Raw genomic sequence first — 21,956 nt, 5'->3', positions numbered from 1 at the left:
TGACTGAGAACAGCGGGGAGAGGCGTTAACAAATCGGGTCCTTTCAGCAGCATGGAGTTTAAGGAAATTCCATTCACTTTAGCAGCTGCATCCCAAATGACCCGGACTTTTCCTGGTTTACGACTATTAAGTACGAATCCAATTGGTAGATACCATATTCTTTCCGGATCGGACCGGTTGAGCTCAATTCTATCGGCTTTGTGCGCATATCCTTTAAGCTGGTAATCGATTATTTGATTTTGTAGATTCTTCTTTATTTCTGGCAATAATTTTAATTTTCGTTCTAGGCATTCCAATCTGCGTACGGCCATCGGGTAGCTGTTCGGGAACTTCACTGTATCATGCTTCCACAGAAGTCCTGTTTCAAACCGACCATTATTGAGACGAGTGGTAGTAGCTTGCAGTATTTGTAGAGCACGCTGATCGGATTCTGATTCGGGTTTGAAAGTGCTATCAGCTGCCAAATTTTCCATTTTGATGAAATCCTCCACCAGCTTATGCAACGTGTCATCTCCAGAACACTCACATATATGAAGCGATGTATGCGTAGTGGCGTTACTTCCGATTTTATCGTATATTGTCCAGCCCAAACGAGTTTTACAGCCCTATTCTGTGTTTCGATCGATTCGAAATATTTCGAACGACTTGATAAAATTCCATTCTGTATTCCGTTCGAGTTGTTTTTGCATTTCGTTCGATCTGTTTCTCTTCGAACATTAAATGGGCGAAACGTTCGGAATAGGGAATGTAAATTTATAACTCGAACGAAATAGCGGTTTCGAACGAAATGGAAATCCGTCGGAATATAGAATAGGGCTGTTAGTTGCGACTGGTTCATTCGAACGACGTTCGCGACTTTTCAGTGCCAAAGTCAATTTTAAGTTGTCCAAGCCGATTAAAATCCTGGGGATTGCAGATTCATAACTTTTCACCGGTAATCCGCTTAGATATGGGAAATGTTCTACCATTTTCTCATAGTTCAATGATTGACTGGGTAATTGTAATGTTTCAACAGTTCGCACATTCGTTAATATATGACGAGGTCCATTATTGGCACCAGAAATCTCAATGTTAACTCTTCGAGAATTAGCCTCATTTCTGGAAACATTTGCAGTCCATTTCAAGCAGAGTGGATCTGCATCACCATTTATATTTAATTTCTTTGCTATGCGTGCTTCTAATAGTGTCACGGATGATCCATCATCGAGAAACGCAAATGTTTCAATCGAGACTTTTCCGTTATGGAGTGTAATTGGAATCACTTTAAATAATGCCGAATGTTGTATATGCTGGTGCGCTCCAACCGATTCGGATTTTCCAGGATGTAGAAGTTGGTGGTGACGAGCTTCGCATCCGTCTATACCACATAAATATGTTGCGCGACATGGCCACTTACCATGTGGGATTATGCAACGCTTGCACAGTTTGTGTCGCGCCACAGTTTTCCATCGATCATCGACACTCATTCTTTTTAGCTCCCAACATTGTTTAGCTTTATGACCAGGCTTATCACAAATTAGACACGAATTCATTTTGTCTGTTGCTTGGATTTTAAATGTTTTATATGCGTTTCTCTCTCTTTCAGTTGAATCATCAGAGTGTGTGTTAATGAAATTCCTAGGTTTGTGCTTTTCAGGATAAATTTGCTTAGGTGTATCCCACACTTCAGGATATGTTACATCGCCAGCAGCCGTCGCGAGAGTGGACATATATTCACCGAATGTACCCAGATTAGTTACAGAACAATTACGTTTGTATAGTGCCCAATCTAATTTTATACTTGCTGGAAGTTTATTCACCAGTTCATGCAGTAAACTCGGATTGTTAAGCTGTGCCTCTTATTGTGCCGCTTTGAGATGTGCACAAAGATTTTGTACGACGAGCCCGAAGCTAACCAAAGTTTCTAGCTTGTCAGCCTTCGGTGCTGGAATAGATTTTACTTTTGCGAGGAGTACTTGTACAATCAATTCAGGACGTCCATAGAGTGTTGTCAATGTTGAAAGCACGATCGGGACCGATTCTGGCATGAGCAAATGGGACCTGACCGCTTCTAGAGCATTGCCTTTGAGACAACGTTGTAGTCTCATCAAATTTTCTCCATCGCTAAATCACACATAGATGTTGAATTCTTATAAGCACTAATGAACATAGGCCAATCTATCGGATTGCCAGCAAAAATGGGCAATTCTTTTGGAATCACATGACGAACGGACAATTGTCGCGAAGTTGGACCCGCATTATTTTCAATTTGATCTGGTATTACGTACGCTTGTTGATTCCCCTCTTGTCTGGGAAACATTATCGATTCACACATACTGTTGTCGTGTACAGGACCAGAACTTTGCATGTAATTATTATTGAATGTAGGTTCATTATGTACATACTGCACTTGATGTACGTGTTGGGATTCTATTGCTTCTATACCTGCCCCCCAATTAACAGTTTTCTCTTGGGTCAAGGATGGTATGACCTTATTACCAGAATTTGTAGTTATACCATGCTTCTCATTGAGCGATAAGACTTTAGATTTACGAATCGCACCTGTGCTAATATTCGTAGAAACAAACTCCTTGATGATTGTCGGATTAGCAGTCGAAGTTGCCGTTGGGGTTAATTTATTCCCTGAACCGGTATTCAACACCTGACTCTGTCGATCAATCCACTCTTTTACCTTGCTTCTACTGCTTTGCGCGCTAGTACGACTCCTTTCACTCTTATCGTCATCGACTATGGTTTCTCCTAACAACTGATACTTCCGCCTCACATAATCTTCCTCAATGGCTTTTTTTCTTCCCTCGACACCTTTTCTTGTTCTTCTTTCTCTCGATGCATTTTATCTGCAAGAGCTTTTTCCTCTTCTAACCGTTGCAATTCCAACTGTACTCTCACTTTCCGCGCGCTAGATGTATCCGATTTACCACTCTTGGATCTGTTACATTTATCTTCACATTTTATGCATCTCCACGTTTTATCTTTTATCGAAGCATCAACCTTGGCACAAGTGTAATGCCACCATGCATCACAGCTGTCGCACTGCACCATATCTTCTGCTGATTCAGGTTGAGAACAACCTACGCACGCTGATGTTGCACACGCCTGAGACAACATTGGAGTTTTCCCTTTTTTCTTCTTCTGGTCGACGTTTTTGCTCGCTGAACTCATTTTTCTAATCCTCTGATGTCCACAAAAAATTTTTGAGAAATGTTTGGATTTCCGGTCTATAATTTTCGCAGCAGTTTTGTTTGTAACAGCTCAAAACTGTAAATAATTTTATTTTAAATAAATCGATTCAGTACAAATAGGATGTCACTTACATTTTTTGGTATAGTAACTCGAAAATCAAACAAATTTCTAGCTCAACTAATTCAAATCGTTTAGCTCCTAAAATTGTAAATTTCAGTATATATTTTCCAAAAAACTAATAAATTCACCTTTCCACTAATTCTAATTTAAATTTTATTTCTTTTTCAATTTCCTATTATAGTTTCTACTCCCTATAACTTTAGTCCTTTTGATTCAACTGTAGTTTAACTTCCTTTCGCTTTCAGATCTCAACCAACTATAGTTTCCTGCTCAATGCACTGTATAGACCCTTTTCTTCTATAATTCAAATACTTTTTATCTCCTCCTTCATTCGATTATTCTTCAGTTTTTCATCTGTCTCTATCTATGTGCTATAAACAGTTTCCTATTGCTTCACGCGCAGCATCTTGGACCATTCTAACTCCGACAACTCCGATAAGGGGATTCGGTGCATGGCGGGCTAACAGTGATACCGTGTCGACCATCAATCTGGGGCCGTAATTTGGGTCCCAAACTCGATGTTTACAAAAATGTCCAATTAGAGGCGAAAATGTCCAATTATTCGTGTCTCATTACAGGTCTGTCCAATTAGCTAGATGTCAATATATATTAGACTAATGTAATATTAAATATACAGGGTTTTCCATTTCGGGCTTCCGAAAGTATACAGCCCTGCGCTGACAACCGTTTGACATAGCTGTCAACCAAAGCGTCATATCGTTAGTTGAATGTCTGCCATTTTACAATATGGATCGTTTTAGCATCGCACAACGTGTTAATTTTGTTAAATTATACTATAAAAATGATGAAAAACCGGCAAATGTTTTTCGAGCATTACGGACGGATTTTGGTCGTCATGGACGGCCTACAGAGCACACAATCGCTAATGTAGTGCGTAAATTCGTACAAACTGGATCCGTAGCGGATATTGTGAAACCTGTGCATCATCGTAATGTGCGTTCGGCCGAAAATATTACTGCTGTTGCTGCCAGTGTGGAGGATGACCCAAATGTTTCGATTCCACGGCGTGCTCAGCAATTGGGCTTGTCAAACACATCATTGTGGCGAATTTTGCATTTGGACTTGCACCTACATCCATATAAAGTCCAACTGGTACAAAAATTAGAACGTGGTGACCATGGAATGCGTCGGGCATACGTCGATTGGGTGAACGAACAACAGCAGCAAAATGCTGAATTTTCGCATCAAATTTTCTTCAGCGATGAGGCACATTTCGAGCTCGGTGGCTATGTGAACACCCAAAATTTCCGTATATGGGGCTCAGAAAATCCACACGTGATTGTTGAGAGGCCATTGCATCCACCAAAAGTCACTGTTTGGTGCGCATTATGGTCTGGTGGAGTCATCGGGCTGTATTTCTTTGAAAATGAGGACGGTGAGACGGTAACTGTGAATGGTGAGCGCTATGGCCGCATGTTAACCGATTTTTTTTGCCACAACTTGAAGATATGGATACGGATGACATGTGGTTTCAGCAGGACGGCGCCACGTGCCACACAACACGACCGAACATGGCCATATTGCGAACGAAATTCTCGCTTGTTGTGTGCTAGTGTTTTCTTTACCTTTCACCTCATGTCAATCCAAATCTGTAATTTAAAAAAAATCATCATTGTTTTGCAAGACATTTCAGCTTTAGCATATGGTATAGAAAGTTTGGTATAGTATAGCAATGAAAAAGAAAATTGCTGACAAAAGTAACACGTACTAATGTACGCTAGCAGAAATAAGCATTTTTTAGGTAGGAAATACAGTTGATAGTAGTTCAAAGAATATGATAAAATTTACTTATGAAGTTATATGTATCGTAGAAGAAACACTTACTTTCTGTCATTCTGAACCAAGACGCATTGATGGTCTCAGTGCATTAGGCTCCTGACCAGGGATGGTAAAAAATCACATTCAACGATCAATGAATAAGTATATCCCTCTAGTCGGATATTTTTAAATCACCCCCAGCAGGCGATGCTCTTTTATTCTTCATATGTACACAGAGAGAATACTTGGAACGGTGAGCTACCAAGATCTCAAAAAAGCAATATGAAAGCGGAATCCCCACTGCTTGCACTCTCGAAGCATTACTTCTACTACTCAAGTTTTATCGTGAGTGCAAGCCACAAACGGTTAATCCCATTCCATAGAGCGGATGATGAGTTCTTGATCGGAAAGTGTAACAAGAGACGATCAACTGAAATCTTACGACACTCGTCGAGGGATTTTTAATTCTCTATTGCATTGTCCGCAGTGAGTGGCTGACCCGATGAACAGCAGACGGGTAATGGATACAATTGATTAATTTTATTACCAGCAGATTTGGGCAAATCTCATCCCGCCCAAAATCGTTTTTTAGATACCAATAATTCTGAACATTCACAGTTCTCTCCAAATAATTTTTCCAATAGTAATTCAATTAGTGGCTTCACGAAACACCTTTCGAATTCGATTGAGTTTCAGACCCTTTTTTATTTTGTAGATAAAACGGATCACATATTTGATTAATTCAATTCTGTGTGGTTACGTTCTTCGTTGCGAATAAATGTAATGAATTAGTATGGACGTATTTTATTCATATATCGTGGACTTCCGACATATGTGACAGTAGATTTATCGAACGACTAATGTTTTTTATATCCCTTCAAACTTGTTGCATCTCTCAAGTGTACATACTGCTTTGACCGCAGATTTGCATGGCTAAATCTGGTTAATTTCAGGTATTCAGTCTTCATTTTGTCGAATGAATACTGTTGGAACAATAGATATCGCAGCAAATGATTATCAACATCCTACCTTATCATCAAACGGTATGCGAAGAATTTCAGTGAACTGACGGCATTGGAATATATGCTTTGTGAGGACCACACAATTATTATCAGAGCTGATAAACAACCGACCCCCCCCCTTACAAACTGTGGATAGTCTATCTGCATACAAATTATGTAGAGTTCCACAATCCAAAAATTTTATGAGCAAATATTTACGTGCTTACACAAAAAAAAACACATGTTGACATATTTGCGCTAATTTATGTTTTTTGATTAATTCAAGGTAATCAAGGTCTTTTCTAGCCACCAGTTTACTCGGGCCCGAAAAAAGAGGTCTGTATTTGGGCTGGCGGAAAAATATATCTCGCAAGACCACGTGTTCGATGTCGTAATAGCCTTGGCCAATAACGCATTTACATTAACTCATAGCGCAACCAGCTTAAAATTAAAATTAGTGATTTGAGGGGGATTATTGTTTGTAGTCTCTTGTAGATTAATTTAAACACCATCTGAGAAATCCTCTGTGAAACATTAAAGTCGTCCTATCTGCTGTAGCGCATTTTTTTTATTTTACCCAGTTTCATCGAAGTAAACGCACTCGGAAAGGAAAATTGAACGCCCGGACGAGAGAGCGAGAATCGTTAAGCCTACGTCATAGAGACACTCATTCCCATGGAGCATATTCTTGTTAGGAGTTGTAAACAAAACGAGGACGGAGAGTATCTCAATTATTCGAACTAGTTTCAGTCTAGCAATGCTTTGGTCAACTCAGAGTTACCAAGAGAAAATCATTTGGTTATGATGGGTGAGGATTAATAGTTAGTCGCAGTTTGCACAGATTGCGATCTGTGCAGTTTGCGATTAATCGTAAATCACATCATGCTCCCTTGTTTTCCATCCTTGCTCCTGACTGAATTCGTCCCACTTTCCCTTAACCAGGATTCTATTTGAACTGCATCCACAAATACCTCGAGCAATGTTTACATTCGCTTTCATTGGTTCAACGAGTCGTTCAACTTGGTCTGGCCACTCATTTTCGGCCACTGAAATATACGCTGGAAGTAAGTTCTGCATTGTAATTTATAACATGATTAATATAAATAATGCTGGATTGAACACTTACCATGTATACACTATTCTGGCAGCACCGTAAAACAAATACTGATCAAAACAAACGAGCATGTGTTGAAAATTGTATATATTTAAGCGTTTCTGAAATGTTTCCCAAAGGAAAATATCAGGGACGCAAACCAAATCAAAATAATTCTCTGAAAATATGCAACAAGTGAACCAAACAACTCGAAAAGTTTTGACACTTGCATCGATAACTATCACTCGCTCGGTGCTATCGAATTGCTCGATTTCTATGGGCCATATTATAGAAATCGAACCGAGGATTCGATACAATCACTATCACTATCACACCGAGTAAAATCTGGAATTATAGAAATCGAGGAAAACAGCTCGATTCGTTACTCTGCTCGAATGTCAGTGGCGATGCTGAAATATTCTGAAGCGAGTTTGAAATGTTTCACAAAGCACTATAGAAAGGATGCCAAATCTTTTTTTGAGACATCTGCTATGAAAATTATAAATATCTATATTTCCAAAAGTGTTAATATGGTTATGTTTTGGAGAAAACTGATATTCCCTCAACGCATGAAGTCTAATAGGCGTAATGCATGCATGAATGTGTAATAAAAACGACACCATGGAACAATTTGCTTTACAAAAAAATATTATTAGAATGAATTCCACTTTTTTCAGCAAAACAATTTTTTTGCATGTAATTTTCACGGCGTCAATAGCTTTATTGAATTGAGCCATCACCTGTGGCCCTGAATTCTCGCTTGTTGTGTGCTAGTGAAAATTGCTGACAAAAGTAGCACGTACTAATGTACGCTAGCAGGAATAAGCAATTAATGGATGGGAAATTCGGTTGATAGTAATTCGAAGAATATGATAAAATTTACTTATGAAGTTATATGTATCGTAGAAGAAACGCTTACTTTCTGCCATTCTGAACCAAGACGCATTGATGGTCTCAGTTAATTAAGCTCCTCACTGAATTTCTCCCACTTTTCCTTAACCGGGATTCTATTTGAACTGCCTCCACAAAAACCTCGAGCAATGTTTACATTCGCTTTTATTGGTTCAACGAGTCGTTCAAACTGCTGGTGATTTGTATGTCCATTCATTTTCAGCCACTGAAATATACGCTGGAAGTAAGTTCTGCATTCTAAACTGTATCATGATTTATATAAATAATGCTGGATTGTACACTTACCATGTATAGACTATTCTGGTAGCACCGTAAAACAAATACTGATCAAAACAAACGAACATGTGTTGAAAATTGCATATATCTAAGCGTTTCTGAAATGTTTCCCAAAGGGAAATATCAGGGACGCAAACCAAAACAAAATAATTCTCTGAAGATATGCAACAAGCGAACCAAACAACTAGAAAAGTTCTGACACTTGCATCGATAGCTATCACTCGCTCGGTGCTATCGAATTGCTCGATTTCTATAATAGTAAAATAGAGCTAAGGAGCAAAATTTTTATCACCTCGATTTCTATAATAGAGCCCATAATAGTAATATAGAGCTAACGAGCCAAATTCTTATCGATTCGATTTTTCATTTCTCTATAACAAAGCCCTATATTTGCTTCATGTAAACTGGCTGACAAATTCAGCTTCGATGTCCCGAATATCATGAATCTTCACACATAGGGCCCTATTATAGAAATCAAATCGAGGATTCGATACAATCACTATCACTATCACACCGAGTAAAATCTGGAATTATAGAAATCGAGGAAAACTGCTCGATTCGTTAGCAAGCTCGAATGTCAGCGGTTGTGATGAAATATTTTGAAACAATCTTGGAATGTTTCACGAAGCATTATAGAAAGGATGCCAAACCTTTTTGTGAGGCATCTGCTATGAAAATGTATTTCCAAAAGTGTTAATATGGTTATGTTTTGGAGAAAACTGATATTCCCTCAACGAATGAAGCTTAATAGGCGTAATGCATGCATGGATGTGTAATAAAAACGATATCATGGAACAATTTGCTTTACAAAAATATAATTATTAGAAAATGAATCTTTTCATTTATTTTCACAACTGCAATCTATGGAATTCCGTAAGGAGTCACACATAAATTCCACTTTTTTAAGGAAAACATTTTTTTTTATGTAATTCTCTTTTAGCGTCGATTTCTTGTTGTAGCGGCGTCAATAGTTTTATTGTATTGGGCCACCACCTTTGGCCCTGAATTCTCGCTTGTTGTGTGCTAGTGTTTATTTACTTTTCATCTCATGACAATCCAAATCTGTAATTTAAAAAAATCATTATTGTTTTGCAAGACATTTCAGCTTTAGCATATGGTATAGAAAGTTCGGTATAGTATAGCAATAAAAAAGAAAATTGCTGACAAAAGTAACACGTACTAACATACCCTAGCAGGAATAAGACATTTTTAGGTAGGAAATTTGTTTGATAGTAATTCAAATAATATGATAAAATTTACTTATGAAGTTGTATGTATCGTAGAAGAAACACTTACTTTCTGTCATTCTGAACCAAGACGCATTGATTGTTTCAGTGCATTAAGCTCCTCACTGAATTCATCCCACGTTTCCTTAACCGGGATTTTATTTGAACTGCCTCCACAAATACCTCGAGCAATGTTTACATTCGCTTCCATTGGTTCAACGAGTCGTTCAAACAGGTGGTGATTTGTCTGTCCACTCGTTTTCAGCCACTGAAATATGTGCTGGAAGTAAGATCTGCATTGTAAATTATAACATAATTAATATGAATAATGTTGGATTGAACACTTACCTTGTATAGACTATTCTGGCAGCACCTTAAAACAAATACTGATCAAAACAAACGAACATGTGTTGAAAATTGCATATATTCAAGAGTTTCTGAAATGTTTCCTAAAGGAAAATATCAGGGACGCAAACTAAAACAAAATAATTCTCTAAAGATATGCAACAAGTGAACCAAACAACTCGAAAAGTTCTGACACTTGCATCGATACCCAGTTTCCTATATTTTCGAGCGGTTATAGGTACAATGTGGACCGAGCGACGGAAACTACTGGAATATAATCCCGATTCCCTTCCCGCAGGCTCGATTACCTGTATTGAGTGAAACGGCATCACTGCAGCGATTGATTTTCTCTTTCTCGCTGAACTGTCAAAACACGGATGCGAACATTATAATATTGAAGAAACAGTCTCAAATATCAACTGGTTTTTGTGTACTTATTTTGCAGTTAGAATACTTATCGATGCGAAAAATATTGCTAAAGTTTCTCTGCCTCGGAAGCAAGCAAATAAAAAAACAGCATAAGGAATTCCCAAATCGAATTATGGACAGGTAACAAAAATGCTTTATGTAATGTTTGTTTATATTATATATCATCTTACCTCTATCTCAACATAATTTCAGAATTGAATTCCACGATGGCACAATGGCAAAATAATGTTCCATTATTATTGAGAGTAGCAGGAACAGCGAAAACTTGCAACTGATTTGGATGATTGAAAGAAGCTTATGTGTAGTTTTATCCCAAATTCAAAAACGGCGAACATCCTAGAAAATATAGCGAGTCAAAACATTTTTTTTAAATCTTTATTTTTGAGACTTTCAGCCTCCTGGGCTGGTTCGTCTCAGGAGTTAAAACATTGAAGAAAATTTAAGCATTAAATTTGACAATTTGCACTTGACGAACAATCGGGAATGGCGAAGCTCTAGGAAGCAAAAAAAACAGAATGCTGGATGCTGCGTAAGGTATTTGGGAGATCATCGGTGCTCAATACAATACTGTACGTTCAGAAGAACAAGTGGCACTTAAATAATTGACAAGCACAAATCCATATATTATTTATGATTATGAGAATGTGCCACTTTACTTCAAGAAATCAACGCAATCTCTATGTTTCCTATAATCCCTATATAGAAATATATGAAAATGTAGAATAGGTAAATGAATGATTATATATTGCATTTATGCTTTTCTTCTTGACATACTTTGTAATTCAGGTGGTTTATTGCAAGTCTGTTTAACAGAAAACTGAATTCGTAACCATGATTCAACGTATCCACGTTGAAGATTAAACCCGTATCAATGATTGATGCTAAATGCTCCTGCTGTCGATATGGAGCACGAATGTGACGAACACAATCGAACGAGGAAATTTCTGATGAATGAAAGCACCTGTTGGAATTTCGTTTATGACGATACAAACGCTACGAATGGTATAGGATATCGTAACAGTGAAGATTAACTGCTATTCTAAGAGGTCGTTATGTATAGATTTTTGCATATGGATGCTGAGCATGTTTTGCTTATGATCGATGAGCTAGAGAAACGCTATTGCCACTAAAACGCACAAACACTAGAGCCTTCAGATTATTGTATTTTTTATATTTTCATCTTTGTAATCTAATAATTTATAGATTTCACTATAATAACTATTATAACAAGAACAAAATGATTTTTTATAAACAACGGTGGTCTTCTTTTTTTTTTGTTTCTTATTGCAAGAGAACAGATTAAGCCATAATAAGGGTCGAGTAGTACTTCAATCGGTCGACGTTGTGCCAGATTGGTACAGTTTTGGCTCGTAATTGGTGGTCGAATGCGAAGGTTGGGTCGACAGAATTATTGCAATATGGCACGAAGTCGGCATCGTTGTCGACAGCATTTTCTGGGACCGATTCGGCACAACAATGTAGAGTGGGTACCCACTCGACATTGTTGTGCCAAAGCTGTTGTGCCAAAGCTGTGCCAATCTGGCACCGTGTCGACCGATCGCAGTACTGCTGCACTTTTATTATGGCTCGGTTCGTGTCCAAGAAAGTTGAAATGAAAAGTAAAGATAAAGAGCGTTGTTTACAATCATTTTATTATACAAATCTACAAAGAAAAAAATAATACAAAAATTGAAATTCATCTTTACATTCTATAACATTCGCAACATTTGTTTCGTCACCAACGATAGCTCACGAAGTACCAAAAATGTTCATCGTAATTCCAGCTTCCGCTTGAGGTACAGCTTCTACAGCGACTGGTCCCGCCGCGGGCAACAACTGAAAGAATATATAGAGCGCACCCCTGGCGTTCTGTTGTCACTTTGCTTTTCTCCGATAAGTAGTTCAAAATGTTGCCACCCTCCGGTGCACCAGTGGAATCGATCGTTTTCGTGCTGCAACTTCTGAAGCTTTGACGTTCGGCACGAACTGACTATAACGACGAATTGCTAACGCTTGTAGAGAGATGATGATGATGATACTCCAGTTTGCCTAATGTTGCACTAGGAGATAAGCTATGACCAAAGAGATTTTCTTGTTGCAGTGGTGGGTGGTCCAGCTGATGTAGAAGAAAAGGATGGCGACGATGAAATTGATGCATTCAGGATTCAGGGAGCTGCTGTCCAGGGCTAACAAATAATCTTTCGGAGAATGTTTTAGAGCTCGGTACAAAAAGTGAGCGACACCACGATCATTCGAAGCAACCTCCTCATCCAATTCATGATCATCACCGGCCGATATTTTCATATGTTACTCACGGAGAGAAGAGCAGCAGCATCTGAAATGAGATGAATTTTAAAGCCTGATCTTCTATTGCCTTCGCCGTTAATACCACTATTCGATTCATCCTCCTCAGTTTAGCCGTTATGTATCGTAAGTCGTTTCGCCTTATTCACACCATCGCTGTTTCGTTCTTTAATCGCTGGTGTTTCCAGCTGCATGTCCTCCAGTATGGTGTTTACCGTTGTTTTTGGTACATGATATTTGTGCCGCAACAGCTGAAACAAGATGTAGTTTACGGGTCGAAAATAATGAAAATATAAGCTTTGTGTTAGCAAGTAATTTGATTTGGGAAATTACTGTAATAACAGCACAAAGATAATTTCTAAAAAGAATTACCATATTAGCTTGCTTGTGGAAGAAGATAACACCTAAGCAATTCTTACCGAATGAAAAATTATCCTGTTGCACAGAGCAGAAATTATTTGCGACTTTGCGACTTGTTCAATATTTTCGAATACACTCGCTTTTGTGTTTTGAATGACAGTTTTGCGAGAAAGAGAAAGAGCAAAAACAGTGATGCCGTTTCGCTCTGCACAAGTTATTTAGTAGAATTATAGCTGAAACTATAGACACTGTTGCTTGCGGGGAGCAAGGCGGGGTACGATTCCAGCACTTTTGTAGCACTTTGCGTCGCTCGGTCCACATTGTACCTATAACCGCTCGAAAATATAGGAAACTGGGTAGCTATCACTCGCTCGGTGCTATCGAATTGCTCGATTTCTATGATAGTAAAATAGGTCTAACGAGCAAAATTCTTATCGTCTCGATTTCTATAATAGGGCCCATAAGCTAGTGACAGATGTACCTCTCGAAATGAATCTTGTTAATTTTTTGCCATTTGTGGTGCCATTCGTTGGAAAATCCCAGGATTTTGTAGTACAAGAAAAAGTATTGTTAAAAGCGTCTCGAAGCACTAAGGTTCAAAAACATTTTGATGTTATCTTGCGTTCTGCCACCACGATCGAAACGTGTTGGACTGGTACGACGCCAATAAATCGCCGGAGCTTCGCCGTATTGCATAATGTTGGCCTATTATGAAAACAGAACTTCATATGAATTTTTGGAAACGACCTGGAGTTTGAAAAGTTTGGAAGGATACGATTAAAAAGGGAAAATGTGATGGGTGATATGGAGGGGAAAATGCTGACATTCGGAAAGGAAGAAAAAATTGAATGAAGTAAATTATCATAAATTTGTAGCCCTTTATTTCGTTGAAAATTTCGAGAGAACTCGATAAAACGAGTAAATTTGGTGAGCGGTTTTGTGTATTAATTTTTATCTTATAACCTTTATCACTTCACTACATTTTTGCCAATCCAAACTCATACACATAAGCGTATTATTTTGTCTTACCTCATTGACTCTCGCTGTGTGTTTGTTGTCATTCGTTCTGCGTTGCACTTTTCAATGCACGTAATTCCCACTTTCCATTGCAAATTCTCTGCATCACGTCCCCGGTCGCAATAAATTTTTATTTCTCTCTGTGGGGCGACCCTACCGGATGGTTGCCGAAGCGTACTAATCGAACGACGGCTTCACTTGTTTTCATTTGTTTTTTTTTTATGATTTGCTCTGTGTTGTGCTAAACCGCATAGTGTGTGACAAATCGGGTGTGTGAAAATATTGAAGCGAGAAAAAAATCGTTGCAGTCGAGTGCACTGAAGCAAAAATCAATCTTATCAGGACGAACGCAAGAGGAAAGAAGCAACTGCATTTGCAGATTATGGTCAGTCTGATCAGGAGCGTAGGAGCAAACACGGTGAGTTCTGTGTTCATTCTTTTGTGGGTAATTCGCGTATTAAGTTCGATTGAAAAAAAAAAGATGACGAGTTGACCCATCACTTGTTTATCAACCGTAACGATGTGCGTCGTTCCCCTTTTTGTACGTTTTGGTTGTACATGTCGTTTCTTGTATTGCAGAGCAAAAATTTCCAAACATTCGTGCATCTTTTCGAAAAGCATCCTCTTCATCATTTGCTAACTTTTGCCACTCATAGGCAGGGCGCTTCTTCGAGGACTCATCGGCGAGAATGGATGATAGTAGCTCGATGCAGGACCCGATTCTTGCCACCGAAGATGACGATGGCTTCCGGCCGCTGAGAACGGTGCCAGCATTCAGGTAGTGTAATTGCACTGTCATTACAGCTAAACATTGACATTTCTCACCTCTACGTGTTTTTTTTTATTTGTTCCAGCATTCATTTGCTCATATCGAGTTGTATCTCTGTTGCTGGTGTTGTCCTCGCAGCAACATGGGAGGACAGTTGCCGCTGTGAAGCTTACTTCATAATGTTGTACTTGAGGGCAGCTTTCTGGCTGTTGACCTATGTAAGCGTCTTCATATCGATACGAGCGACACATTTTATATCTTTCATTCATTCCTTATTTCACAGCTCTTCGACCACTTTGTGAAGAACAGACACGAAAATCTACGACTGGATGGCTATCACGAGTTTCACCGTGCCATCGCTTACCACAAGACCGTGCCGTTGCAGATTGTTTCGCTGTGGAATACGTTTCTGCTGGCAGTGCAGGCACTGATCCAGCACTATTACGGGGACAATTTTGCCGAGAAATGTGCCGTGGCCGGATTGTTCGTTCCCATAGTATACATCACCATGTTTTGCTCGCTGGAAACGTTGGTGCTGTGCTTCGTGCATGGTTCCTATATTGGTTAGTATTTCCTGAGAAAAGACGAAAGATGGGCCCAGTCTGTAACCGATTTCGATCACTTCACAGCGAAGGTAGTCCACTTCAACCGCGCGGCAGCACCTCCTGATGCGTTGCAGGGTAGCCGAGGTCACAGTGGCGGCTCACTAGGGCTTACCCAGCGTGGACTGAGCACGGCAGAGCTGTTGGAGAAGCAGGCCGACCTTATCAGCTACCTAAAGGATCACAACCTAAAGCTTAACCAAAAGATCATGCAGATGAATGCCCAAGTCCGGACGGTAACCTTCCCCGGGTAATGTTATTTTTTTTGTTATGTTTCACCTTTTTTTTAATATCATTTCGATGCGATGGAGCAAAATATCTTGAATTAATCATTGGTTAGCATTCGAACAAACCAAACACAGGAAATCGATTTAAAAAAGCGTTCCGATGATAACACGATACATCCAAAGGAGTGATGTAGCAAAATTTCTTCTCGCTGGAAGGAGAGCATTTTCTTTGTGTTTTCCACAATAAAACTAACGTTTGATTCTGTATATACATTAGAAGAAACTAAACATTTTTCACTCTTCTACACACGTATCCGTATGCATAAAACAGAAAGGGGGCTAAAGATTGCAACTGGGACCACAATCAGCTTGTTTCAAGCCTTGTTTCTATTGTAGATCGAAAACCAACACGGACAGACGTCATGACGTACAGAGCGACAACGAGGACAATTTTTTCTACTCATTTCATAGGTGGGCAGCACCCGAATAGCGCACTACGAACTCACCTACAAGTAAAAACAAGAATGTAACTAATTATCGACATTAATAGTTCACTGATCCAACTCACACATTCTTGATTCTTGAGGATTCAATAGAGGGTCCAAATTTTTCATCAGTGTAACAATGAGATAGTTATGTTTTCGATCTTGAGGTTACTTTCAAGCATGATATAGATATATTATATTCAAATATTATTCAAACCTACAGGAGCATGACGGTAATTTTGATATAGATCTATGTTTAGCTATGAAGTAAAATAACTTCCACTAAAATAAAATGGGAACACATTTCCTGGACCTCCGACACAACTTGTATTGCATATTGGTAGAGAAATAATAAATCATTTGAAATGGCGTACAATCTGGGAAAAAATTCAGTACGAATTCACGGAACTGAGCTGATAACAATCTTTTTAAAAGTAAGTCACGCAAAACATAACTAACAAAAATGAATCTTCAAGTACATATGGGGCTCTACCAAAACGAATCAAGCGACTTTTGTTTTCAAAAATAAGTTACTTACACCACTGGATGCAGAAAATGGTAATCTATCATTCGGACAGCTGACAACAGCTCCAAAACAAACATTTCTGTGTAGCAGGCTGTGAAAAAAAACAAATTGCATTCAGCCAGAGTGAACCGTAAACCAACAACATGGCATCGGAGGATAGTGATCGTTCTCTCCAAAAAGGCAGTTTTTTTGTATCTGTAATCTTTAACAGATTTTTCTGTTTCGGATAGCTTTGGAAACAGTTTTCTTCGAGATCTGGTAAGTAAGACAGCCAAAGGGCTGCCATGAAAGGTGAAACCGTGTTGAGAGCTGATGTGCATTTTTCGAAATTGCGTTCAGCCACAACGAACCAATTGTGATGTATTTTTGAATAAACTTTTTTTCATTTATTAAGATATTATTTTGTCAAAAACAGTAAAATTGAGTCAATATTAGAGTAGTGCGGGACAAAGGTGCGCACCTCACTGTTGTCGTCCAATAACTTTTGAAATAAAAGCAAAAAAAAATCAATTTGCTTACCAAATTGTATCCATATATATTACCTTCGAAACCTAGTACAAGAATTTCTCGAGTTTTGTTTGTAGTTAGACAAAAACCTTTTTTAATACAAAATGGCAAATGCGTACTTTTGCCCCATAGTGGGGGCAAACGTGCGCACTAATTGAACTGTACTTCTGAGGTAACTTGTAACGAAACTAAATGCTTTATCACTATAAGCGGAAGAAGCATCATTACCAGAGTGTGTAGGCACCTTCCAGTGGGGAGGAGGGAGGGTGCTGTATGATGTTTTATGGATGGAGATGAATGCGTGTTATGGTCGAACATACCACTTGGAAATTTTTGGGAGGGAGGAGACTGACAATATAAGATATCTAAAAATGGCCAACATTTGAAACAGAATTTGTTTTTATCAACAAACTAGCTGACCCGGCGAACTTCGTCCCACCCACAATTGATACATTGATATAAATCATTTCGAAAACTCAAGTTTCCACAGAAATTATTTTATGTACATAATCTATACTCGCGGTATATAATTTGTTTTTTGACATATAAACCTGATGCAGACTAAGATGCAACAATCCTGATACTGACTGTTTAAATCCGTTGCTTGTTATTGAATTGCCGTTATTGAATTGAATGCATGGTGAAAATAAAAACATTCTTCATTTGAAATACATTTTGCATTATTTTTAAGCAATTGTTTATTTTTCTTCCTCATCTTGGATTTCGGTTCTGAGGATTCCGACGCCTTGTCTTGGAGCGCTGTTGCTTCGTTGCGCTGTTGTGGGGTTCGAAGAGACAGACGATGGTTCCTTATGAAGCTAAAATCTCTATCTCTTCCTAGTTTTGCAACTTGTTTTAATTCGTGCTGGAGGTTGTTGGCTTCCACAAAATCAAACGCCAGACGACGTAAATCTCTGAGAGTGATTTACGCTTTGCCCAGTGCTCTGCAGTGGTCCGCCAGATCCTCAGACTGCTCACTCGTAAACACTTGTCTGAACTGCCCCAGGTGCTCGTTGGCACATCCCAGCAGAAGTAGAAATGTAAATAAAAGAAGATTCAAATCATAAATCATCTGGAGTGCATTTCTTCAAATCAGTTTACTTACTGTGGGTCCCGTTAAAAATTTGGTTGAGAACTTTTATTTTTTTTCAGAGCAAATCTCTGGTGCGAACTATGCCCCGCAGCCACTGCGCACCTTTGCCCCACAAGCAATTTTTGAACAAATCGAATTTTTAAAAAAAGCTCTTGAGCTTTTTCACAAAAACGAATACGCACTATCATCTACTATGGAATAAAGCTTTCCTTTACAGTATAGTTTCGAACTTTCCAGTTATTTTAGGTAAGTTAATCGTCATCTCCAAAACTGGAAAAAATAGATCAAAAGATCGCAAAACTCTTTTTACCTCATAACTTTTTGTCACTTTCATGAAATGTACGTTGTTTATATGTGTGCGCTGCTGGTGTAATAATCGGCCTGATTCTGCGTGGTGTGTGAGGTGAGATGACAATTGTCACTTATGTCACGCGATTCCACCAGGCGTATGCCGTGAGAAATCTCACTTCTTCTTCTTTCTTTGTTTTTAGGAGGCTTTAAACTTTGCAGTTCATTCGCCTCTAGAAATCTCACTTGAATGAACTCTCACCTTATTCCCGCTCTCAAATATACGTGACGATTGTCACATGAACTGGGATTTCTAGGTGACAATCGTCGACATGTCATGAGGTGTCGACAGTGCATAAAAACAAATGAAAAATGGAAGAGGAATAATAAGTGTCTTTTTGGGTCGTATAGAATCGATAGTAATGGTATTGTGTGTATCAATAAATTCAATTTATCTTCAATTTTCACAGTACGAAAGACAAATTGCAAGTATTTTGATTTTTTTTTGTGAAAGCGGTAGTGAATCTGTTATCCCTCAATTGGACGAATAAGCACACCGGAATTATTCCCATTTCATGCAATCTATTTATTTTCTCTAAAATATATCTATCACAATGGATCTTGTGTTTCATCTATCTAGCCGCGAGTCATCGTCACCGAACTGCATATCCATTTCAGAAGCCGTGGTATATGCTCGAGCCGGAGCCAGAGCAACAATTTAACACTGAGAGCGCCGAGAGCAGCAGCAGCTATGACCAAAATAAACAAAAATGCTAAACTTTACAGGATGCAATCAACCGTTTCACTAAATCTAAATCAAATACCTGCAAATTCGGCAGAATGTCTTGATTAGAGATGTGCCATCCGCTCATGAGCTGTTCCGAAGAATCGACTCTTTGAAGTGAGTTGACGCGGAACAGCTCGCAAAAAAAATCAAACAGCTCTTCAGCTCACTTTGATGATGATGAAGGAGAGAAAAGAGCTGTAGAATTGAAGAGAGTGTGTGAGCTGTAAGATTCAAATGAACTGACCGTCTTTCGCTCTTCGTGTTAAGACATCAGTTTAGTTTCATTTGTCCCTCGTCTTTTCAACTGTTATATTCGCGTTGACGGCATTGAGCTTTGTTTACCAGTTTAGGGGGCGCCAAAAATAATAATTGGCTCTCAGGCAGAATGAACACGTTTTAAAATTCAAATTATTAATGAAAATTAACTTCTGTGTATCAAATGAGTATTCTATTTCAATGAAAAACACTTTGTTTGCAGGCGGTGCAAAAATCTCATAAGATTTTTTTTTTTTGAAGAAAACTTTCTATTGTAATGTAAAGCCTCAGTAAAAATGTCGGAAATGTTGTACTCGCCGAGTCTGTTGTAAATAATAGTCTGGAATACGTGTTTCAAGTAATTAATAATATGGTGTGAAAAATTTCATTTGAATTTTAACATTTTCAAACTGGCTTCGTGGCTATCGAGTTTGGGACCCAAATTGAAAGTCGGCACTGACAACTGAGCTGAAGAGCTGTTCATAAAGAACAGCTCATTTAGATGAGCTGATATGATCAGAGTTGTTCATCATGATGAGCTGATTTGCACACCTCTAGTCTTGATACACTAACAACAGGCCAAGTTAAATCACATCTATAGATACGGTACTGACTGCAGCAAAACAAATATCTGACCTCTCTGAGCGAAACAAATAAAATTCTGGGATGCCAGATGTTTTTTCTCAAATATATGCGATAAAAGTCTGAAATATTTGTAAATATGTGCTAATGTCTGACATACTGACCAGCTTCGTTTATCATATGGAATCAATAATGTTTTGTCACTATTTTAAATAGCCTGCAGCAGGAATAAAATGTTGTGACAAAAGTTAAATGTCTGCAAATTCGTGAACATATGTGCGAATGTGGCATCTCTGATCAGATTTGGCAACCAGCAGAATGAACGCCTTGTCACTTGCTGTTCATCCTCTCACATACATAAATTAACCTCTCACGGCATCCGATAAGACTGTAGGAATAGAGTGAGGAGAGTTGCGTGATGGTGATGTGACAATTGTCATATCACCTCACACGCCGCGTAGAATCAGGCTGAATGTATCAAACGAATGCACTGTTATCTAAATTCTATGCTCGTTTGTTTCAAAAAGGCCAATGCGTACTTTTGCCCCGCACTACTCTATATATACTATTTATGAAATTAGTCAAGAGCCGTTACAAAATACTGATGTGTTGTGTAATAATATTATGTTAATAGTTAGCATGTACGAGGGTCGTTCAAAAAATAAGTTTCAGTGCCTCAGAAATCGCGGAAAAATAAAGTTAGGACAAAAAACAAGGTGATTTTCGTAATCTACGTTTTATTGACGCAGGATTACGTCTTTCGGGAACATATTGGGGTACAAATTGAAAAACGAATATCGATCGCATCGTGAAAAATGTCCAATTTCAAACGCGTATTGCTCAGTCATTTCATGACGGATTGATGAGATTTTTACATCAAAACATTGCGGCACTCTATAACAATTTTTCACCTTGAATAAAATAATATATATCATGTAATTAACTATCGAACAATTGAAAAATCTCAACCCCTATAAAAACGGTACTGATTGGTCGAAGTTGACGTCATTTCTTTTTCGCCTGCTTCGCTTCTTTCGTTCCCCGATAAGTCAAATATTTGCATGTCGAGCGAGTGGGGGGCGCCTATCTCTCACATACCAACTGATATAAAAGGACAGTAGCATTTTTGGATTTCTCATTCTCGTTCAACGCTCAGATCGGCAAACATCTGGGCTTCTAGTGTGCAGTGCTCAACTAATCAACCAACACCATACGATGCGGCAAAGGAGAGGAAGCCATCGGCAACCAACGATGGATGCGGTGCGGCAAAGGGTGCAAAGAAGAGGAAGCAGCGGAGAGCATCGAATTAAATCTAGTATGCATTGCTGGTGCGCTCCTCTTCACATCAACAATTGGATGCGGCAAAGGAGGCAGAGGAGCGAAGTGCATTGCATCGCATCGTATCACACCCGCTATCCGTCGTTTAGCTCGTCGTGGTGGTGCCAATCAAACCCTCGCAAATCGACGCACAGAAGCCGATGGCGCCAAAGTCAAGGAAAGCATCAGCGAATCCGTAAAAGCTACCGCTCCCAAAACTAAACTGCTACATCCGACTGAAACGCAGCAGATTCCGTACAACCCATTAAACCATTCCAGTCCTTCTCAGGACTATCAATTTGTTTTGAAACAAAAGAGTTTATTTTACTGTTTTCCACTTACCACAAAAACTATATAAAACCGATCAAAAATACTGTTTATTTTTACATTTTCTACTAACAACTAACATGGAACGTATCACGTCAAAAACATACGTTTCATCAACCACCTTTTACTGGATTTGGCAAAAGAAG

At 38.8% G+C, this 21,956-nt stretch overlaps 2 protein-coding genes and 1 long non-coding RNA gene across 6 annotated transcripts in view; 1 reads left to right on the top strand and 2 right to left on the bottom strand.

Moving 5' to 3' along the window:
* Window positions 1-9,068: 9,068 nt before the first annotated feature.
* Window positions 9,069-11,062, bottom strand: LOC129775518 (uncharacterized). Its single transcript, XR_008742975.1, has 3 exons — window positions 9,939-11,062; window positions 9,661-9,870; window positions 9,069-9,426 (listed from the first exon to the last, which is right to left on the bottom strand). It is a non-coding gene; the product is annotated as an uncharacterized LOC129775518 (long non-coding RNA).
* An 858-nt stretch (window positions 11,063-11,920) lies between these two features.
* The window catches only part of LOC129775466 (protein FAM161A), a 31,108-nt gene continuing 21,072 nt past the window's right edge, over window positions 11,921-21,956 (bottom strand). The window contains exons 4-5 of one of the 2 annotated variants that reach the window (XR_008742963.1): window positions 12,754-12,919; window positions 11,922-12,699 (exon numbers count right to left, since the gene is read on the bottom strand). The gene's annotated coding sequence lies outside the window, so the exon portion shown is untranslated. Of the gene's footprint in view, window positions 12,920-21,956 lie in introns of both variants that reach the window. The other variant, XM_055780260.1, reaches the window with a different exon arrangement.
* Window positions 14,081-16,392, top strand: LOC129775508 (transmembrane protein 192-like). Of its 3 annotated transcripts, none has more exons than XM_055780323.1 (5): window positions 14,081-14,463; window positions 14,702-14,823; window positions 14,900-15,032; window positions 15,098-15,377; window positions 15,444-16,392. In XM_055780323.1, exons 1-5 carry the CDS (start codon window positions 14,428-14,430, stop codon window positions 15,668-15,670), a joined length of 798 nt encoding a protein of 265 aa, XP_055636298.1. In that variant the 5' UTR covers window positions 14,081-14,427; the 3' UTR covers window positions 15,671-16,392. The 3 variants fall into 3 exon arrangements, with proteins under 3 accessions (XP_055636298.1, XP_055636309.1, XP_055636319.1); XM_055780334.1 differs by having other exon boundaries at window positions 14,083-14,463; window positions 14,625-14,823; window positions 15,444-16,388; XM_055780344.1 differs by having other exon boundaries at window positions 14,454-14,567; window positions 14,625-14,823; window positions 15,444-16,389.

Source organism: Toxorhynchites rutilus, chromosome 1, assembly GCF_029784135.1.
Source record: "Toxorhynchites rutilus septentrionalis strain SRP chromosome 1, ASM2978413v1, whole genome shotgun sequence".
NCBI classification, from domain to species: Eukaryota; Metazoa; Arthropoda; class Insecta; order Diptera; family Culicidae; genus Toxorhynchites; species Toxorhynchites rutilus.
This window is presented reverse-complemented; position numbering and strand designations above follow the sequence as displayed.